The sequence below is a fragment of the Ambystoma mexicanum genome, chromosome 13 (assembly GCF_040938575.1).
Source record: "Ambystoma mexicanum isolate Mex_15411 chromosome 13, UKY_AmexF1_1, whole genome shotgun sequence".
Lineage (NCBI taxonomy): Eukaryota > Metazoa > Chordata > Amphibia > Caudata > Ambystomatidae > Ambystoma > Ambystoma mexicanum.
The window spans coordinates 200,732,036-200,753,358 of NC_090938.1; the positions used below are offsets into that span (position 1 = coordinate 200,732,036).

At 45.3% G+C, this 21,323-nt stretch overlaps 1 protein-coding gene across 1 annotated transcript in view; it reads right to left on the minus strand.

Moving 5' to 3' along the window:
* LOC138521083 (uncharacterized) overlaps window positions 1-20,382 on the minus strand; it is a 116,764-nt gene extending 96,382 nt beyond the window's left edge. Inside the window, exon 1 of the mRNA XM_069633639.1 lies at window positions 19,374-20,382. Within this exon, the coding sequence (XP_069489740.1) occupies window positions 19,374-19,706 (333 nt within the window). The 5' untranslated portion in view covers window positions 19,707-20,382. The remainder of the gene's footprint in view (window positions 1-19,373) is intronic.
* Window positions 20,383-21,323: the final 941 nt, after the last annotated feature.

The window sequence follows — 21,323 nt, forward strand, 5'->3', positions numbered from 1 at the left end:
TCGATTGTGCAAGCACCTTTCTGGGGTTCCATGTGTTAATATCCCCGCAAAAATATCTCCATATTTTTGCGCCGATATTAAGCCATGGAACCTGCGGGGGACACCCCCGCAACTCCCATTCCCTATAACCCCATAAATTATCCCCTCTATCATCAGTATTGCGTTACCAAATATCTCACCAGCAAGGTCTATGGAAAAAAAACATTGCTCAAACAATTACTTGACTTCTCTAGACCTCCTGTTTGCAAATAGGGATTATCTCACTCTCCAAGAAGTGAGAAGTCGAACTAGAGCACAGAGCCGGTTGAAAGTAAATCTGAAGCCCTTACAGGATTTGCCCACTTTTTGACTCACAAACCAGACATATGCCCTCATTACAACCCAGGCGTTAAGGGGTTAACGGCACCGTAAAAGGTGGCGGTGCCGTTAAACCCTTAACGCCTGATTACGAGGTCCCTTTGCGGGTTGGAGACTTTAACGCCTGCTTTTTGCAGGTGTTAAAAACCAACCCGCAAAGGGACCTTGGTGCTAAGTACGGTGCCGCAATTTGCGGCACCGTACGTAGCGCCTTCCACATTCCCATTGAGCCCTATGGGGCAAAAATGGGAAGGGCCATGGCAGCATGGGGAATTACCGCCCCGCCAACCTCGGAATGGGGGCGGTAATTCCCCATTCCGCCATGGCGGAGTCGGTAAGTTACCGGCATGGACCATGGTGCTATTAGTACCATGGTCCAACGCCAGGGTCGTAATGAGGCCAATAGCCTCACTAATCAAAAAGCTAATAGTGCTCATCTTCTCCTTCACTCAGCCTCCATGTTACTAGCTTGTTTTCAGAACTGGAAACAAAATAACCCTTTGCTCTTTATAGGTCACTGAAATAATCAAATCATTCACTTTCAGGAAAGCTAAATTCAAAGGGCTTGTGCATTTCAGTCGATTAAGCAGCTATAGTTTTCCAAAAAGGTCTCATATTTCTAGTCTTTGCTACCATGACCAAGGACTCCGGTTTCTTTTTCGCGATATTCCTGTAGTCCCGGCAGGCGGCTCATATCTCCTCTGTGGAGCGTCAAACCGGGATTATCAACCGCACATTTTTCTTAAACATTATACAGTCTTTTCTGGTCATGACTGCACCAGGTTCAGAATATCTTTTCACCGGTTAGCGACAAAGGACCAAATTATATTAGCTACTTGGACACAGGATCACATCCCAAATGTTGTTTGCTTGTAAATCAACAGGTGTATAATATATTCAAGAGTAGGTCAATGGCTCACACTCACGGTTTTCTCCAATATGGCTATTCCCGCTTTCACTCTGGAAACCAAGTTTCATGCTTTACTGTCAGTTTGCAATTCCACATATTTGTTGAATTAGCAGCAGCCTGGAGGATCAGCTTTCCTGTTCATTTCTTTCGTGCTGCATTACTGGACCTCTTGTCCATAGTTTAAGTACCTACTCTTAAATACTTTGTTACCTGAACCACGCACTGTTGGAGTAGGTACCAACCTCTACTATTGTCCGTTATTAGTGCCCCGAGTTTCCTGAATCAGTCACTGAGTTGGCAGGGACCCACTCTTTTCTGTGACTAATGCTTTGTGTTTCATGATATTCCTAAAACACCAGTTTCCAAGTTTCTGTGTGGACGCTTTGTCTACTTCCCTGTTCCGATTCTTGGCCCACGATGTGCTCTATACTAGCATGCATGTGTGCCTTCCAAGTTATTGTTTGTATAGCTTCTGTCTGCAGCTTCTGCCGAGTGCTTCTTTCCTTTACCTATCCTGCGCCTGATTATTTAAATCCACTCTGCTTTTCCGGCTGTATTACAAATTGGTTTCAGTGTTGTGCCTCCGCTCGTTATAGTTATTCAGTGCGACTCCCCTTGTGTTGGTCTCCAATATAAATGAGTCAAAGGTCTGTTGGAGTCTTACCCGTCCCAGCATATGGTCTCCAGCTTTACCATCATACTAAATTCAACCGTCTCATGCAGAGGACAAAAATTCAAATTGCAAACTACTCCAGCCACAAAAAATCACTTGGCACCCCAATTCTATACATACACACTGCAAATTTCCTACTCGCCAATAGTCAAATATCACAAACCAACGGCTAGTGCAAATTCGGCACCCTGGACTCTCATCACTACGTAAACGCTGCACGATTGTTCTAAAAACGAAAGGGCTTTCTCTAATCTCCCTGGAGTCCACTTCTATTGCAGTACACCCTGTATACTCAGCAATCCCTGTAACCCAGTATATTTGCTTGCCTTCTCGGTCTCTCTGCGTCTCTTCGGTTACAGTCAACTCCTGCCCCAGTTCCTCTCTTCGCTTACATTCAGCTCCTGCCCCAGTTCCTCTCTTCGCTTACATTCAGCTCCTGCCCCAGTTCCTGAACTCCCCATCTCCACAAAGATCAACCATGTATGTGAACTGGTTTCTGTTTTATGCTAAGTGTTACCTCCCGAATCACCCCTAAACTACAGCATGTACCATGATAATCTATTGCCCTCTCCGGCCAGAATCCCAACTCCCTCCTTACAGAAATCTCTGATTAGATCTTATAACCAAATACAGGAAGAGGATGGTGATCCCTCTCAGTCCCTGGAATTACATTTAAACTCTTTACATTATGCAAGTTCTCATGGTTAACTAAAAAAATAAAACAGGACTACATTGAATACCACATTTAAAACGGTCTCTTTGGCACGACTGTCCCCTATGGCACTGCCATTAGTCCCCCTTAACTCCCAACCCCCCTGAACCACCCTCCGCCCCTTGAACCTCTACGCCAAGAGCCTATTTTATTCCATAACTCGGCTGGAAGGAGTGCATAGTGTTGCTCACTCAGTCGTTAAATGTGAGTATTTCCTCAGGTAGTACGCTTCACTAAGCCCTGAAAAGGTATTCAGAGGACCGAATGGAAGGTTCAGTCACCTACAACTTTAATTTGGAGGCTGCGGATTGGTTTCCTGACCCAATCCCAATCATTCCAGGGTGCTTTTAGGGTTTTCAAGGTTACTAAGCTGAGAGAACTTTCAGCCATTATACACGTCATCTTAATGTGGAGAAGGCTGAATTGATCTTTATTAAAAAAGGGCTTGATTATCAACTTCTCTTTTCTAATGTTTTCAAATTAAATTACAATAAACAACAAAAGTTTAAGTAAGCAATAGCATTGAGAATGGGTATGTTCCCAAAATCTAGGATTATCAGCGAGCAGCTTTCATAAAATTCAATCCTCTACCATATGGTTAGACCTCCCGGCTACATGGACAGAATAGCCCTCATAGCCAATGTGGAGGGGGGGGGAGGGGGATCTACAGCTTAAGTCTCTTGGAAGCAGAGACCATCCAGTTCCAGCACCCAATCTTCATTGAAATGTTGCTTTTTAATCATGCAACGTTCCAAGACAAAACATACATCAGTCCCTGCACTATGCTCCTCGATGACAGTCAGTATCCTTCGACATATCGACCATGGGGGTAAAGGAAGTCGATCCCATTTCTAGAGCTCGCTACACGAGAGAGGTGAGCATATCCCCTATTTCGTTTACAGGTGACACTCTGGGAAAGTTGGAACATAGGACTACAAATCCATTAAAATGGCTGCAATCGGATTGATGGGGACCTATTGCTCCTCTTGACAGATTCCTGAAGAGGACTTCTGTATGGGAGAGAGATCTAACATACACCGATGTGAGCTTTTCAGAGTCAGGTTCCATCACTTTTATCTGAATGCGAGAGCTGCGCAGTGTTATGGTTCTGAATTCAATCCCCATAAGTCCTTCAGGAATATTATCGTCTACCAAAGTCAAATTCTGGAATTGCTGTATAAGGTCTTGAAATTTCCTGCATACCACTACCAATCATCGAGTAGCGCTCTTTAATATGCTGCCACCAGTGAATAGTTTTGTTTAAAAGAGAATCACTGTTTTGCCATGATCCCTTTCTTAAGAGTTGTAACGTTGGTCATAAATAAATTGTTCTCTTGCAGGAATTAAAATAATTTCGTTGACACTTGTGAATACAAGAATTCTCAAAAGCCGAAGACAGTGATCAAGATAAGATTTTGAAGTGGAAGTATTTTACTCTGTGAGAAACCAGAGGGTGTTCTCACTTCTACTCCCTTTGGATTCTCAATGCAGGTGGCTAGGGAAATGCCATTGCTTTTGGATCCTTCCCTGGGGGTGGACAAGCGAGGGAGGACCACCTGGATAGAAGGTGTTCAGGGATTGGCAGTGGGACGCCATATGTGAGACGTGTTATTCCATATCTTCCTTTCCAAAAGGAACCCCTATTTCAGAGGTGGTTATGGAATATTGTTCATCAAGTCCCATGATCTCTGAGAAGGGTAGAAACCACTATTACATTAGACAGATTAAACAATTGGAAAGGAAGGGTAAAAATGAGATATGGTATCCCCGTTCCCCTCAGGATAGCCAACCTGATCTTCTCCCGACCATTATGGGTCATTATAAATGTGTTCCACTTCTCTCCCCCTTTACAGTGAAGATCAGTATTGAGACGGGGAAGAGACAACTAGGACCATGAAGATAACCTCCCATTCAAATACTGGGATGAAGAAGAGGCCTGAAGGTCAGGCAGGTCCGCTTAATTGGTTTAATTATGGTCAGGCAAGACAAACCCTTAACTTAGTAAAACTCAGGTGTATAAAAAGGTAACATGCGAACAAACATTAGAATGGAGGCAGAAGCCGAAGCAAGAGGACCAGAGAGGAAGCTGTGTCGGAAGAGAAGCCAAAACACCATTAGAAACCCTGGGAATCCCGTTGCAAGGTGTATACGGATCGAATGTTCCCCAGCTGGGCAGGTGAGCAGCAAGCGCTTCCGAAATGTGAAGGCGAAGCCCCGCAGAACAGCCGGCGAGTGCATTGCGAACCGCTGGGCTATCCCCTTGAAACAGAAAGATGGAGCTGCCAAGACGGGGTAAGTGTCTGGGACACTCGCAATGCCCGGGGCGCTCTAAGAAGACCGAAAAGACAATACCAGTCAAATGAATAAAGCGAAGCACGTTGCTTGCCGAATCCCGAGCTGAATGAAGTAAATGCTAGTAACGTAATGTATATAACAAAGCAAAATATGTTACTTACATTGAATACCGAACTAAATGAAACTAATGAAATTAACATCATGGATTGATTGAAATGGGAAATTGTACTTTTATTAAACAAACAATATTATTGAATCACAGAACCGAATGAAAACTGAAAGTAACAGTGTACTAAAGGAAAAGAACCAATAAATGAAATATTTAAAAATTGATATTATGAAGAACTCTACAAATCAGAATTAAAAATTGTGAACAAAACACAATAAAGTCCTTTCTAGACCGTCTCGCCTGACGAATGACCAAGCCACTCCCTTAGAGAATACCATAACATTGGAGGATGTTCGCTTAGCAGTTTCAATGCTTCGTGTAAGCAAATCGCCGGGTACCAATGGTCTACCAGTTGAATTCTATCGGATCTTTGCGCACTGCAGCTGCTCTGTGACGTATACACCTCATCATTCGAAACAGGATCGCTACTATGCGGCATGCCTTGTTCTGACAAAGATAAATCTGTGACCTGATGGGTGAATTGCAGACCAATTAGTCTGATCAATACGGATTGTAAGCATAGGGTGAAAACATTGGCCAAAAGAATGGAGCCTGTTGTGCCATTGCTAGTACATAACTAAGTGGGCTTTGTGACAGAAGATCAGTGGCAGAGAACATGAGACTGCTGCTCTTGGCTATTGATAGTCGAAGTAAACTGAAGTGTGCTGCTGCAGTGCTCTGACTTGATGCAAAAATTGCCTTGATCGAGTTGAGTGGACCTTCCTAAAATGGGTTTCGGACAAATTTTAGATGATGGGTGAGACACTTGTATACTAAGCCCAAAACCACTGTACCCACAAATGGCCCAATTTCTGATCCGTTTAAGCTTAAGAGGGGCCACAAGGCAAGGATGCCCCCTTTCCTTGCTACTGTTCATTCTGGCGATGGAGCCATTGGCGGTGATGCTAAGGTCAGATGATATCCCCACAATTGTAGAAGTTGTATGTACAAAGTTTGGCTCTATGCAGAGGACTTACTGGTGTTCCTGCGTAATCCTAGCTCTGGCAAACCACATCTAATGGTCGATATCCAGCCCTTCTCTGAGGTATCATTTTACAAGGTGAACTGGACCAAATCCGAGATTCTTTTCCGATTAAAACCACATGTATGAAGTACACATGCAGTTAATTTTATTTTACTTGGTGTCCCGAGAAAAGGAAATACCTGGGGATCTGAATTAGCTCAGATGTGACTAGACTGCCAAAGATGAACTTCGACCTAATAATACCCAAGCATAAAATCTGACTTGGATAGATGGGCACTCCTGAAACTAATACTGTGGGCACAACTAAATGCATCAAAATGAACATGCTCCCCATCAAGACACCCAGAAAACTTTCAAAGAACTCGAGAATGTCATACAAAGGTTCCTGTGGGTTGGCATGCCTCAGAGGTTAGCTTTATGGAAAATGCAGCTTCCACTGAAACAAGGAAGTATGAATCTGCTAAATTTCTTTGAACATCTGGCGTTCACTACTAAACATCCTTGTCCGACTGTACGATCGGAGCAAGATCTACTGGAAGATACCGTAGCGGAAAGTAATAGTGTCTCCCACCTGGAACCTATATGCCTTGCTGACGACGGTGATGAGACCATCTTGAATACAGAACCCACCAACTGACTTCATGCGAGAATGTTGACGCTGCATATCAGGTCGTAAAGGAAGCAATCCGTTCTTGTTCCGAGATGTATCGATTTGGCTAAATCTGGCAGTGACCTCCCAAGGGAAAGTACTTTTCTGGCCATCCTGGTTCTTGGGTGGAATCCGATATGTCAAAGATTGGAGTAACGATGGAAAATGGATCCCCTTTGCAAGTCTATGTTGCAATTTTGATTTGAAAAGGTGCACTCAGTGCTCCAGATAAGATTTTGAGGTGGGAAAATGTTACTTTCCATTTTCAAACTTTAAGAGTAAATGTGATTTTAAGAGAGTAAAAATGACTTTTCCACTTCGCAAGAGTAAAATGTATGCGACATCCAGCCGTGTGAAAAAAACTGTATGGAAATTATTACTATGCGCCAGCTTTCTGCATTGTGACAGAATACACCTTTCATTATTTCTGGCCATTTGATCTCTCCTGTATATATTTAAATGTTGAAATAACAAAAACCTAGCCAATTATATAGTAAAGCAAACATGAATTTATATTGTGCGTTTTGAGATTCAAAAGCAGAATTGTCTTTTGAGGTTTAATGAAAGTCCTAATTTCCTGGTGCCATTACTACCTAATGGTATGGCAATGTTATGATACAACAGTGCAGAGGGGCAAGGACTCCATGTTAAATTCTATATCTAATCTAGTGGTCAAATGGTTATTTATATAGCTCTTTTGGCAAAGCACTGTACACAGAACAGATTTATCACAATTACCACCAAACCAAAGTAGGTACTCCTTTATCGACCTCGAAAGGCTGAGTTGGACTTGCCGGGATTCGAACCCGCAACCTACAGATCATGCAAAGATTGCAGCAACGAGTGCTCAACCAGCTGAGCTATCTTATTGGCTAACATCCTTCAGGAGGTTGGTTAACGGAGTATTGACTGAGGTATAATGATCACAGTACCTAGATGTATTACGAATCATTCATGAATCGCTACATAAAGTTAAATACCTATCTGGATTATCACAGGGACAGGTTTTGCTGAGATTCCATTTCAATTACCAATGTAACTTTCATTTATTTGGTTTTGAACAGCGCTTCCACTTTCTTGAGAGTCAGGGTGTTGATTGTTTTTTTGTAGTCTTAAAGATTTGATAGGCTAGAACACCTGTGATCAGTATAATGACAATTACTCACCCTTGAGCAAAGACACTGCTGCCACTATGTATAGTAATGTACCCCATTGACTGCAATGTTGAATGGGTGTAAACTAAAACATGTAGAGTGACTGTGCATAGTCATCATTTTCTACACTGTTTTTATAATTAGACTGTAAATTAAATAGAAGTGCAAAAATGATCTGCCCCTGCATGATTGTGCACACAGCACCGGAACTCTGAAAAATACAATTGTGCAATACTGGTTGGCTTTTGCTGGAAAAAAGCATAACTTGTTAAAAAAAAAACGAATAATTCTTAATTGCAACTTAGTTTTCCATTTTATTAATTATACAATCCTACGATTCTAGGAAAACATGCATAGTGCTTCTGAAGCTGAATGGAAAGAAACCATTCCTTTTATCAGTGTGCAGTTTATTTTTTTGAAAGGCTTCAGTGAAATACATTCTGTTTCAGAGGTGGCTGGCAATAACATCCATGTAGATTCTCTCAAGTAACCTGACCTTTGCACTGCCCTCTGCTCTAAACCTGCGTGTAAATGTACCCAGGAAAATAATAAAGCTGGCGTATTTACAAGATTTTCATGCGTAAAAAGGCCCAGTACTCGCCTTATCTGGAGCCCTAGGTGCACTTATGCAGAATACAGGAAATTGAGGGGTATCATTGCTACCATGATGGACCCTGCGCAATTGACGTCAGAGTGCTGCATGGTCCGTGCGCTACACACAGCCGCCACAAAAGTATGGAATTCTGTGATCTATTCACAAAGAAGACCCCGAGTTAGCCAATATCTGGGCTGGCAAGCTAGTTAAATCTATTGATCAGGGCTGCTGCTAGAGATGCTGTAGCAATGTTCGTCTGGTCAGCAAGGCTTGGGGCCTAATAGCATCTTAGACTAAATTCCTCTTTAGAACATTTTGGACTCCAGGACGTATGTTCATCAGACACCTTCTGGACAGTGATCAATGCTGGAAGTGCAATCAGACAAGGGGCACTTGGAGTCATTTACTCTAGACTTGCCAAAAAGAGACTTCTGGGGGAAAGGGTCCACGAAAGGCTGCGCTTGGTCTTAAGCTGCACTTTTACAATGAATGCATCAATTTTAATGCCTGGAGACGTGTCCCCATTGGACGACGTAGTATGTATGGTTGCTAAGAAAATGCTTCTGAGCGCATGGAAATCTGCTTCCTTCTGCATTGATGAATGGGTGGAAGAATTGTTAACCTTATCCACATATGACAGGACGATCTATAAAGATAAATGTACAGACATATGGGGATGTTTCCTAGATACTTATGGCTAATGTTTCCATTATGTAACCTATGTAAATTATTGGGGCCCTTTTCTCCCCTTGTTCCTTCTGTATCAAACATGCACCTTGGTGTGTGCACATTGAGCTTATTATTTCTGGATTGTTCATTTGTACACCTACATTGACTGTGCTGATTTTAATACTGTTATGTACTGTTGAGTTTCATGTCACTTGCTTTTGTTATGTAAAAATATAAAAATCTTACCTCAAGGAAAAGAGCCAATTTGCTAATTTGAATTACACATTGAATGAAAGTTGAATTATCATATTGAATGAATGCCACCGTTATCAGAAGCAAAGACATTGAATTACACAAAAGCAAACCTGACAACCAGATTAACTATTTCTTTGAATACAATGATATAAACTGAACTCCATTAATGAACAATGAACTGGAATTTAACAAGGAGATCAAACTGTAGACTTTAATGGGTGAACCGTGTGGTCTAAAACTGCGCCAAGAACAGAGAGCCACTATTGTGAACCAAAGTCAAGTTCCAGGTTGCGTAGCCTGCAATGGATGAACCGTGTAGTCTGAAACAGTGCTTTGACCAGGGAAATTCTGTAGGTTAACAAGGAAGATTGCTTTGGTGAAGTTAAGAAAGCCAATGGTGATAAAACATCAAACTTGGGGAAGGGACATCGAGTTATACAAATTCATTGAAAAGACAAAAGCCTCAAGGATACAATCTTTTCATAGGAACATTGAGCTTGGGGAAGGGATCCCCAAGGTTCGGTGTCCTAGAACTGAATTACCCTGCAACTGTGTTGAACTTGGGGATGGGCTCCTTAATCTTTATAAAATATATTTCATCTGATGCTAAGAGGAATTCAATCTTGTGATGAAGGTATTGGCATTTTGGAGAGAAAGCTGATGAATAAGCCAAAGCTTGAAGTAGCTCAGAACTTTGTTTGGAAAACTATTTTGAGTTACAGTTGATGTCGCTACACATTACTTGGTTTTAGTTGTGACGGCAAGTATAGGATTAATTGTATGTTAACTTAATGAGAGTCACGTTCCTTAGTTTCTTTAGGTAGAGAAATACCACCTTAGTATAGGACAAGTTACGCCTTAATCCATCCTGACATTTTCTTGAATAAAAGATTGTTAAACTTTGAATCTGTTGTCTGTCTCCATCCATGATGCCAACCTCACTACTCCCTATTTTTTGAAATTTGAGAGTAAAACGATTTTTAGGGAGTAAAAACGCAAGTCCCGTCCCCAAAGGGAGTATTTTATAAAAGAGTAAAAATATGTTAAACCTAAAACAGAAATAGGTTTGTGAGAAATACTTCTTTGCACCAAGTATTAAATGGGCCCTCTTCCATAATGATAGTAATTTCTTCCTGTAGTACTACGTGAACTACTGGTCCAAACACATCCATGGATCCATATGGGTGAAAGCAGGGGCACAAGCTCCTGTGTGTCCATTTCCCATTTTTTATTGGGAGCAAAAAATGCCTTTTTTTTTCCTCACTGGCCCAATAATTCAATAGAAAAGTGCCCAAACCAACTTTTAAAGTGCTACTTTTATCCCCTGCCCCTTTTAGAGTTTTTGAAAAAAATTCAGCTTTGCAAAATCTTGCTATGCAGATGTGCTTTTCTGATTTGTGCGAGCATCAGTGGTCGAAGTGTACGTAAAGTACTCAAACTGTTCCCTGCTGGCCTGCCCCCGCTTCCCGCAAAGCCCATCACCACGCGCAATCCAAACCCCCCCCCCCTCCAACACACCTGGCGTTTACTGGAATGTTCAGGGCGCTGAAGTTTAAGTTTCAACTTGTTCCTACACGTTTTTTTTTTTTTTTTTTTTTTAAACTGAACCATTCCAGAATGGCTTCTTTTTGAAAATAAAGTACAGGAACAGTAAAAACGTAGAGGAGCACCGCTCCCGCCCACTTTGACCACTGGTGAGCATACAAAGTAGCTCGGCTTGCCGTTTCCTTCCTGTAATACATGTATCCAACCAGGCTTGTGTGTCACCATCACACAACCCCCCCCCCACCCCCTACTGGATGAATGCTCCCTTCATGACAATCCCAGGCCATGGTTAACAAAAAGAAAGGGGGTAAAAAAATACAAAGGAGGCGGACTACAAAACACCTGTAACAGCCAGACGTCCTTTGTAACAGCCAATTATCATTATACTTCGCCACCGTACTACGTCATAGTCCTTCATCAATGCTATTCCTTCTTCATCATCCACCTTAGTCATACATGCTCATTCATTTACACATGCTCCCTTACTCTTTAATGCATCAAAACTCGCCGTCAGTCATGCATATTTTTCTCTCTCTCGCTCTCTCCCTCCCTCCCTCCCCCCCTCCACATAACTCCTCTTCTGCCCAAGCTTCTTTGTGCATTTAATTTACTACAACAGCCAAAACCATTGACATCTTCAAGAATGTTGTTAATCATGTCCCGTACAAAGTTTTGGAACGGCTCATCACTGAATACTTTACCCATTACCTACCGAATGGTCAAGGAGGAGCATGGTATGGAGTCAAGCATCTACTTTACCCTCCTACCCTCGCACCACTTTAGACCCACTGTGCCCTTTAGCCGGAGCAGGAGCAGTCCCACAAGACACTTGATGGGGTGGACCTTTACTGTGATACCTGGGTTGAGGCCAAAGGCCATAATGCTGCCAAACAATGGGGCAGAAGGTCATAGATCGCACCAATGCCCAGCAGTCATTTACCAAGGCAGGTACCAGAGAGACTAATGATGGGCCACTGGGATAGAACTTCAGCCCATGCCCAAATGCCACTTTCTCCAGGGCGCATCTTCAGCTGCACCTTGGAACTACAGAGCCACCCAATGGGCATGGTCTTCATTTTGCCTGGGCAGGTCCTTCATCCCTGTCCCAGGTAGAGCCAGGGATTTCATGGCTAGGGCCGAGCCTCAGGGATAGGCCTAGCTCTAGGAGCCCACCACAGGCCAAGCCCATGAAATCCCTGGCTCCCCCAGAAAAAGGAAAAAAAATTAAACGTGCCCCTGGCGAGCCACCTTCAGGACCGCATTTCTTTTTTTTTTTTTTTCCACAGGTGATCATTTCTTTCCAGGAAAGCCGCCATCAGGGTCACATTTATAATTTTTTTCCTTCATATATGGTATTTCTGCCCGCCTAGCGCATGCAAAATGGAAAGAAAGGTCTTTTTTTTTGTGCTTTGGGGCCCATGCCATCCGGGGTTACTGGCCTAAAAGGAGGGTCGGGCTGGAGCCCCTGTTTGTCAGGATGCTCCGGTTGAGGGACCGCCTGACCCGGAGCAGCAAAATACGCTGCGCAATAAGTAGACGGAGCCCAGTGTACAAGAACACTTCTTTATTCTCAATCGTCAGAACTCAACAGCCTTGCCCGCCTCCCCACGTCACTTCCCTGCACGTCCTCTGCCCCTCTACATCCCGCCCCTTGCATCGGAACTATACGGTCAACATAACATCCCCCAACCCAAATGAAACAGTTACCCGAACGGGGGGCACATAGCGGACCCATGGTCGCCCTGGCCGTTATCATCGAGCCCTTTCTCGCATTGATGACTAAGGGTTAATTCTTGAACACCGAATGTTTGTTGGTCTGCGGTTGTTTCACTGTCATTTCTCCTACCTCGAGCGTGGAGTCCCAGGCTTTCCTACGCACTCTTATTCTTCGCTTGGCGGTTGGGTCGTGATCTCTTAGTTCTGTGTCATCGGGCCTCAGCTTCTGGGGGTCCGTGCAGTGGTACCATGGTACAAACATTTCTCCCAAACATTACCTCGGCTGGGCTTTTCCCTGTGGAGCTATGTAGGGTGCTCTGATAATCTGTGAACCGGGCCACTTGTAGCACTCGTGAAGCATTAGATCATGCCATTCGCCTGTGGCCGGAGCAGCGTGATCTTCTGGTGATGAAATTCCATGTATTACGCTCGAAATCCTGACCGGTCAATGGGGGCCCATTATCGGTTTTCAACCTTCTGGAAATGCCATATGCAATGAAAATGCGGTCTACAACTGGGATGGTGTGGTGGGCTGACGTTGATGACACTAGTTGCACCTCAGGGTAACGCGAGTGCTTGTTTATTACAGCCAGAACATATTTTCCTCCTTCGAGGAGTCAAGAAATCGGCAGCCACTGCTTCCCACACTCCTTCCGGTAGGCCAGACTTGTGTAGCGGTTCTGGGTGTCTATTTGGTGTGACGAGACAGCAAGTCAGACACTCCTTCACGATCTCCTCCACCAGTGCGTCCAATTCTGGGAACCACATCTTCCGTTGCAACATGAGTTTGGTGGAAACAATGCCTTGTGCCCCTCACGGCCAAGTTACATCACTTTTCTTCTGAGAGAGGTCGAGATCACCATCTTGTGTCCTTTTAGTAATATGTTGTCTCCGGAGAGGGCCAATTCCTTCTTCACTTGTATGAGCCAGTCTACCTCACTCTCCTGATGTCATCTGACTCAAGGCGACCTCTCTCCTTCCGAGTCCTTCGCTAATTATGTGGCATGCTATGTCTGCCTCCATCTCTTGAGAAAGGGAAACTGGATGAGTACCAGAGGTAGCGGTCTGCTACGGATGGTTCAGGTGCATTTCCCCTTCTCGGATGAGTGGACAAGATGTCGGCTGGGTTCTCTTCCTTTGCAGGTCTGAACGATTTCAAACAAGTAGTATTGTAGTCCGAGTCCCCACCTGGCTATGCGGAGTGGCCTCTTGGCATGGGGGTTGCTGTATAGTAAAAGCAGTGCCTGATGGTCCGTTACTACTTTGAAAGGCTTACCGTATAAAATTAGATGGAAATGTTTGCACGCCCATACTATGGCGAGACGCTCCATTTCCGCTTGAGTGTATGCCTGTTCTGTCGCAGAGAAACTGCGACTGGCATACACAACAATGTGAGTGTGTTTTGGATCATCAGGGTCAATTTGGGCTAGGATTGCTCCTAGCCCGACTGGGCTTGCATCTACTGTCAGTTCCGACTCACGGTTACGGAGAAAATATGCCATTTTCTCAAATCGTGCCACCCTATTGCGAATTGTAGTGAAGGATTGCTGGCACTCTTCGGACCAAATGAAAGCGGCATTCTGCGAAGTGGTTCACTGACGGTGGCAAAGTCAGTGATGTACCACGTACAATAGCTGGCAAGACCCAGGAAGGGTCTTAATTCGGAGACGTTCATTGGTGGTGGTGTTTCATCGAGTGCTGTGACCTTTTCCGGGTCTGGGGTCATGCCTTTGTCTGAAAATATATGTCCGGAGAATTTTTCCAAACTCACATTTGTCTTGATTGAGGGTGATGTTGGCCGCTTCCAGTGCCATGCACACTTGGACAGTGTCTCATCATGCTTTACTACATCTGTGCCAAACACCAAAATGTCATCACTGTAATTAACACAGTTGAGGATGCAGTTAATTACATGGGGAATTTCAACTTTAAAAATATTGGCTGCGGAGGATATATAGAAGCTTAGCCTTTTGTATCCATAGAGTCCGATATGCGTGACGAATGTTATGTTTCTGTTCTCTGGGCTCAATACTAGCTGGTGATAGCCCTTTTGGAGAAGACCTTAGAGCCGTTTAGTAAGTGTATGTCCATAAAGCATGGTGCCATTTGTCGCACTCTTTCAATGGCCTGGTTGGGTATCCTCATGTCCACACACAAGCAAAGGCATCCGAGCCCTTCTTCGGGACGGGGACGATGGGACATGCCCATGTTGTGGGGCCCGTGGCTGGTTCGATTATGTTTTGCTCTAGTAATGTGTGCAGTTTCCCCCTCTACCTTCCACTGTATGTTGACGGGTATGCCTCTGTAGTGTTGTGCTACTGGCAGGATGTCTTCGTCTATATGTAATTTGATCTGTTTGTTGCGTAGTTTTCCTATTCCTTTGAATAGTGTCAGGTACAGTTCCTTAATCATGTTCACGAAGTCGATGCATTTGTGCACCATTAACTTGCACAGCACATGTATCAGACACTTTTGGAGCTGATCATGCATCCGCTTTGCTCCCAGTGGCAAGCAGGTGTAGGAGTAATGTTTTTTATTGCGTCTTGTATCTGCATGTGCCTTCGAAGTGTTCTAATCACTTTAGGGGAGATGTTGCCAGTTTGAGTTTAGGGGGGGGGGGGGGGGGGTCGCTGCAGTTCATTGTATACTTGTTCGCTTACCACGTTATCTGTGGCTTCCGTGTCTATCAGGAACTCCATATGTCTTTCGTTGAGCCCCATGAGCAGGGTCGGGCTGTGTTCTGTTGTTGCCGAGTTACCTAGAGCATACAGGAAGGAAGCTTTTTTTTTTCGGTTCGCCCTCTGATAAGCTATCAGTGTCCGAGCGAGATTGTTCTACCAGATACCACACGTGGCGTTTTGATCTTGTGTCTGGTCGTGTGCATGTGACGTACCTCCTCCTCTCTTTCTTGTCCTTCCTGTGCTGGTCATCTCCTGATTCCGGCTCTCTTATTTCTGCCTCGTGGCCTGTAATAAGAGTGGGCGGCTGCTTGGGACGTTTGCATCGCCGTGAGGAAGGGCCTGTAGCAAGTTACAGATTCTCTCCCTCAGTCTCGCCCTTTTTCTCTCAATATGTGACATACCGACTTCAAATATCCCTCCTCGCCACACGCAGAGTAACTGTCCGATTGCAGGGCATGTTCCTTCTTGCAGATATTCGTACCCACACCAATTACAGAAAGGTTCTTCTTGTCTGTAGTTGTTTTGCAGCTTGTGTATTGTCTCTGAGGGCGTGGCTGTTGAAGCTTTTAACTTGTGTGTCCACCACCATTTCTTCCCTTGACAGGGTTAAAATTCTGTCGTGTTCGGGCCTTTTGAAGCAGTTTGCGCCTAAACATCTGGGATTCGTAACCCACGATGATTTGGGAGCGTAGGGCCTCCGTGTTCGAGTAATTAGCGCAATCGCAATGCTACATTTTAATTTGTAGGCGCATAATGTAGGCATCCATTGTTTCACCTTTTGCCTGCTTTGTGCTATGAAATAGGTGGCGTTCATAGTCCACATTGGTATGCAGTGTGAAGTAGGCAGCCAATGCACCTTTTAAGTCTTGAATTGGGTCAATGGATGTTATAGGTATTTTGTCGATAATGTCCCTTGTTGTAGGTCTTACTGCCAACTTGAGCAGGCATTTTGGTCTTTCCTCATCCACAGGACCTGTTGATCCCGCGTAAAGATCAAAATCTCTAATCCACCTGGCCCACCTCTGCCCCCATATTGCTTGTGTCCGAAGCCCCTAGTAACTGCACAGCAAGAGAGTCAGGGAGCCTATATGGAGCTGTAGCAGGTGGAGCCTCTTGCACTGCTGCCTGCTCATCCTGCTTAACAGCTTGGGGAATATCCTGGACAGACATCTTCGATATATTCTTGTGTGTGCTATCTCTTAACTCCTCCCTTTTACGGCCGCCTGTAATGGCACGAGCACAGTGTTGTCACAGAAAGGGGGGGCTCCATGAGATGGCTGCCAAGCGGCACGAGCACTGCGTCTCCTTTCTCGCTCACTGCTGCGATTAAGAAGATCACCCCTGAGGCCCCAGGCTGATTTTGCCATTGGTCGGCCTTTGTATGGGCAGGGCAACGTCCGCACCGCTGCATCCACGAGTGCTGCTACAGCCTGTAAACTTCTTCATTCGCGTCATTGCACCCAAATTATCCACGCGTTGGGCGTGTGCTTTTACCTTCGCCGCCAGTGTCAGGATGCTCCTGGTGAGGGATCGCCACGGAGCAGCGCTACAAGTAGACGGAGCCCAGTGTACATGAACACTTCATTATTCTCCAACGTCCTACAACTCTACTGCCCTGCCCGCCTCCCAAACATCACTTCACTGCACGTCCCCCTGCCCCGCCACATACCGCAGAACTATACTGTCAACATGACACTGTTGGAGCCTGGGCCTCACCAGGCTCACCCACCTCTAGTCCCAGGCACCCCTGAGCACCCAATGGGCATACCAAGCATGGCCTTCTACCATCCAGTGGCCTTTATGGGTCCACAAACCACCAGTCTCCAGGCTTTAAGCCAGTTTTGAGATGGGACAAACTTGCAAACACTAGAGGGTGGCCCGCAGACAAACAAGCCTTTTCTCAACCCTAACAAAAGGGACACATTTCACCCTCTGGTATCACCCTACCTCACCCTCCCTAAGAAGGAGATGACCAAAAGGTCATGTAATGTGTCCCAAGTTGGCCACTGGTGCCACAGACAGTGCTGTTAAGCGACAGGCAGCCAGAACAAAAATTGAGGCATATTACATCTGGCTGTGGTCAACTCTCACACAGTCTGAAACGGAGACAACTGCAAGAGGGCTACAATGTGCTGCCTTAAAATGTCTGGCAGAACTCTGAAGGTTACAATGGTGGCATTTCAGAAAATACTCCCCTCCCCCCCTAGCAATTGAGAAAACGGTTACTAGCCAATCAGGTTACAACTGTATACAAAGGCTCATGTTGGCCCTCAGACACATAATTATGGCATTTGCATAACACATTTTGCCATTGGTATTGCCTCAAAGCGTTGTAGGTGAATGCCCTTGGAAGACAGAGGTATGCGATAGGTCAGAGGAATTTAGAATGAGGGTGTGCATTGTAGCCAGTACGAAAGTAGATGGGGTGGCTAAGTCACCCAATAGAGTCCCATGTAGAGATGGCTGATGGATGGGTACAGTGAAGGCTGTCGGGACGGTACGCGTGTCAACGAGACTGATGTTTCGAGGTAGACCAAATGTTATCATGTGACTTTGCTGCATTCTAGTGGCAGAGGTGTTGAGCAATGTGCCTTAGTAGCAGATGCAGATGTGTGCGGGTGGGTGGCCATGCCCTCGGAGAGCTACAGCTGTCATCCATCGATATGGAGTGTGATACGTACCCGTGAGTCATGGCTGATTACTGTTTTCGTTGACCGAGTGCAGGTTCTGTCCTGCGGGTCTTTTCTATGCACGCATAGTACTTTCTTGGAGTGACTCATTAATGCCCCGGCCTACCTCTCTATCCTGGTGATAAGCCGGAAGGGTACCTTGAGTGGTGTGGGGGTTCGTGGATTCTTCTGATCAATCCCATATATAGAGAACAGGATTTTGACAGCTTCAGATTAGATGTAAATGAAACCATCGGAAGGATTTTCACCTAGTTTGAGAAGGCACATTTTTGGGACTAGATGCAAACAAAAAAGTTGGTGTGAATCTGCCTAGCACTTTGGGTAGAAGGTGTGAACATACTTTTGTCTATGGAAAATGAATGAGAAAAGCCCCCCCCTTTCTCTTCCCCCGCCCGCTTCAGCAAAACCTCATAAAATTCAGACACGGCCGTTTATTTATAGGAAAAGTTTGAGAACATGTGTTGTAGAGCCATGGTTATTTATACACATGTGCTTTTCTTATTGGGAGCCCAACTAATTACACGAATTGCATTGTTGACAGAGGAGGAAATGGGCCAGAGTAGGATGGAGCTACACCCAGCCAAGATTGCACTCGCGGAATGCTGCAGGCCCAAACTCATCTATACTGGCAGCCTCCTAGATGTGTTCTCAAGCGGGGGATCCATCTGTCACCAAACACTAGGTGATTCATTTACGAGCTATATATTTTACTGTTAGGGGAGTTTTGCCGGGAGATGGGGGGGGGGGGTTTACTGAGCCCACTTGCAATTACTTGCTAAAAGGGTGTGTGCTTTAATTCTATGGTCTTTCTAATGATTCCCAAAACCCTCCTGGCGTTTATGCAAATCACCATGGCTGGGATCCAGGGATGATGGAGGCTACTCGCACTGGATCGCCGCCCTCACATCATTCTGGCCTCCCTCCCCCATGCATAGTAAATGTATAAAGTAGTAGTATTAAAAAAAAAAAAGTGAAGCCGAGCCCTCCCCTAATAGAAATATTGCTGCAGCCCCCCAGATGTAATTTCTGATTATATTTTCTATTGCAATCAGTCAACGTACCCCATTTTGGAATAGCCTTCAGCAGCCCCCATCCCCAGACACACAGTTTGAAGACCACTGCTTTAAAAGGGTCCTACCAACCTTTTACAGACACTTCGGGTCCTTGAATGCATCGCATTCCTTCGGCAAGCCAACAAACTCCAGGGCTTGGTATAAAGAAGTTGGAATGACATACACAGAGAAGGGGGTGACACGTATACAAACACAGGGGCCACAGGGAAACAGCCACCTGAGAGTATGAAAAGCCTACACTGTACCTTGTCCTCTTGCTCGCGCAGCACCTGCTCCTTCAGCCCCTCCAGCTCCCGGGGCAGCCTGCTTCGGAGTTCCAGCAGCGCCTGCCCGACATCCCGCAGCCCGTTCCGCTGTTCCAGGTGCAGCCAGGCCAGCGCCCCCACGGTCCCGGCCAGCAGCACCAACATGGACCACAGCAGCACCTGGAGCCCCCCAGAGGAGGAGGAAGCGGCGGCAGAGGACCGACTAGGAGCAGAACTTCGGGACTCCCTGGGGTGCTGCACCGGGGTAGAGTTCCCCTCCTCATCACGGCGGGGGGAGAGCGCCGTCTTCCCTTTCCTCTGTCGCGAGGACATAGTGGCACTAGTACACACCTGGGTGCAGGTTATCACTCAGCAGAGAAAGAAAGAAAAAAAACTACTCTTCAAGAGGAGGCGAGAAAAATCACCGGTGAAAACAATGGGACAAAAACACCTAAATGCAAATCAAATGCCAGGTGCAAACCCAAGCTCCAACTGCAAATACTAAACCGGCTGTGCAGCGCTCCTCATGCAACTTCTATACACAATTTGCAACCCCCCAGGAGCGGGAATAAAACCGCGAAACAATAAGTGCCCGGGTGAGAAAAAAAATACTATGTTGGGAACTATAATAAAAAAACCCTAACGAGTTCAATATTTCGTGTGCAATTTTAATGCACAGCGTGCAACTTGAGCTATATTGCAATAGTTTAAATAAATCACTCGCTGGAAAAAAACGGTAGAATAAAAATGCAAAAAGTAAACGAAGCTGCACAAGGCTCACTAATGGACTAAGTGGCTGGCAGCATGGAGCAGTACGTGCCGCATTCCTCCCGGGCTCAAAGGACCTACGCGGGTGAGCACAACAACAAAACAACAACAAAAAAGTTGACTACAATAGTTTGGAAAGCTTGGGTACGGGTTTCCGCGCGCACCAGCCCAGAAGATAGGTCAGCAGGAGAGGCGTTGTGCTGAAGGGCGGGGCACGCCAATGGAAAGGACGGACCGGAACGAGCCGCTGAGTGGTTGCCCAGCCTTCAGTTCTCCGCCAATCGCTAGCCGCCTGAGGCAGGAGACGTGGCGTGGCTTGCCAGGTGTAGAGGCCTGCAGAAGAGGCGGGATCTTCGCGAGAGGCCTAGCCAATCGGACACAGGGCGCTGCCCCGGCGTGAAGAGGATTGGGTTAAAGGGAATTTGGGTTAATCCGGGTTGTGATTTAATTCTGAGATAAAAAACGAGTAGAAACAAAAGACAGTTATGCCACCATTGAAATAAAAGAAACACTAGAAAGGCAATCGCTGGAGCCATCTTTGAACGGTTAAATGTCGACTTTTTTTGTGGTCCGACCTCACTATTCGGTGGAAGTGAACGTTTTTTGCACCTAATTTTATTTTAGTTTCTACAACACGGACTGAGCATTTCTATGCTCGCTTTTAAATATTTCTGTAGAAGCAGCACCAGCTGTAGTTTAGTAATATAATAAGCGAATGAGTGAATCTACGATTTATCCAGCAGTGATATAATAAGCTAAAGGTCTTATTCTTCTGATACCAGATACCCCATCACTAAGGGCCTTGTCCTTTGACCTGGCCAGGATATTGCTACCTGATTCACGTCCTTCACAACTTGCAGAGGTGAAAGGTGAGGGACCATGGTGCGCACGGTTCCTCAAATGCAATGAATGAACTGGTGACGTTTCCCTGTTCCATGTGTGAGTAGGCAGAGTGTGAGCCCACTGACTAGTCTGAGCATACAAAGCATAGTTGCCAACAGTATCCATTCCATTCTGTAGGAGTTTATCCATTCCTCTTTTTTTGTTGAATTGTCAGGCTTGTAATTCTGTTTTTCCCATTGTAAAACTCAAAATACAAGTTCAGAATGCAAAAAAAACAGGACTGGAGACGCATATACATATTAGAATGTGTCATGGTGGCAACTACACCACAGATCTCAA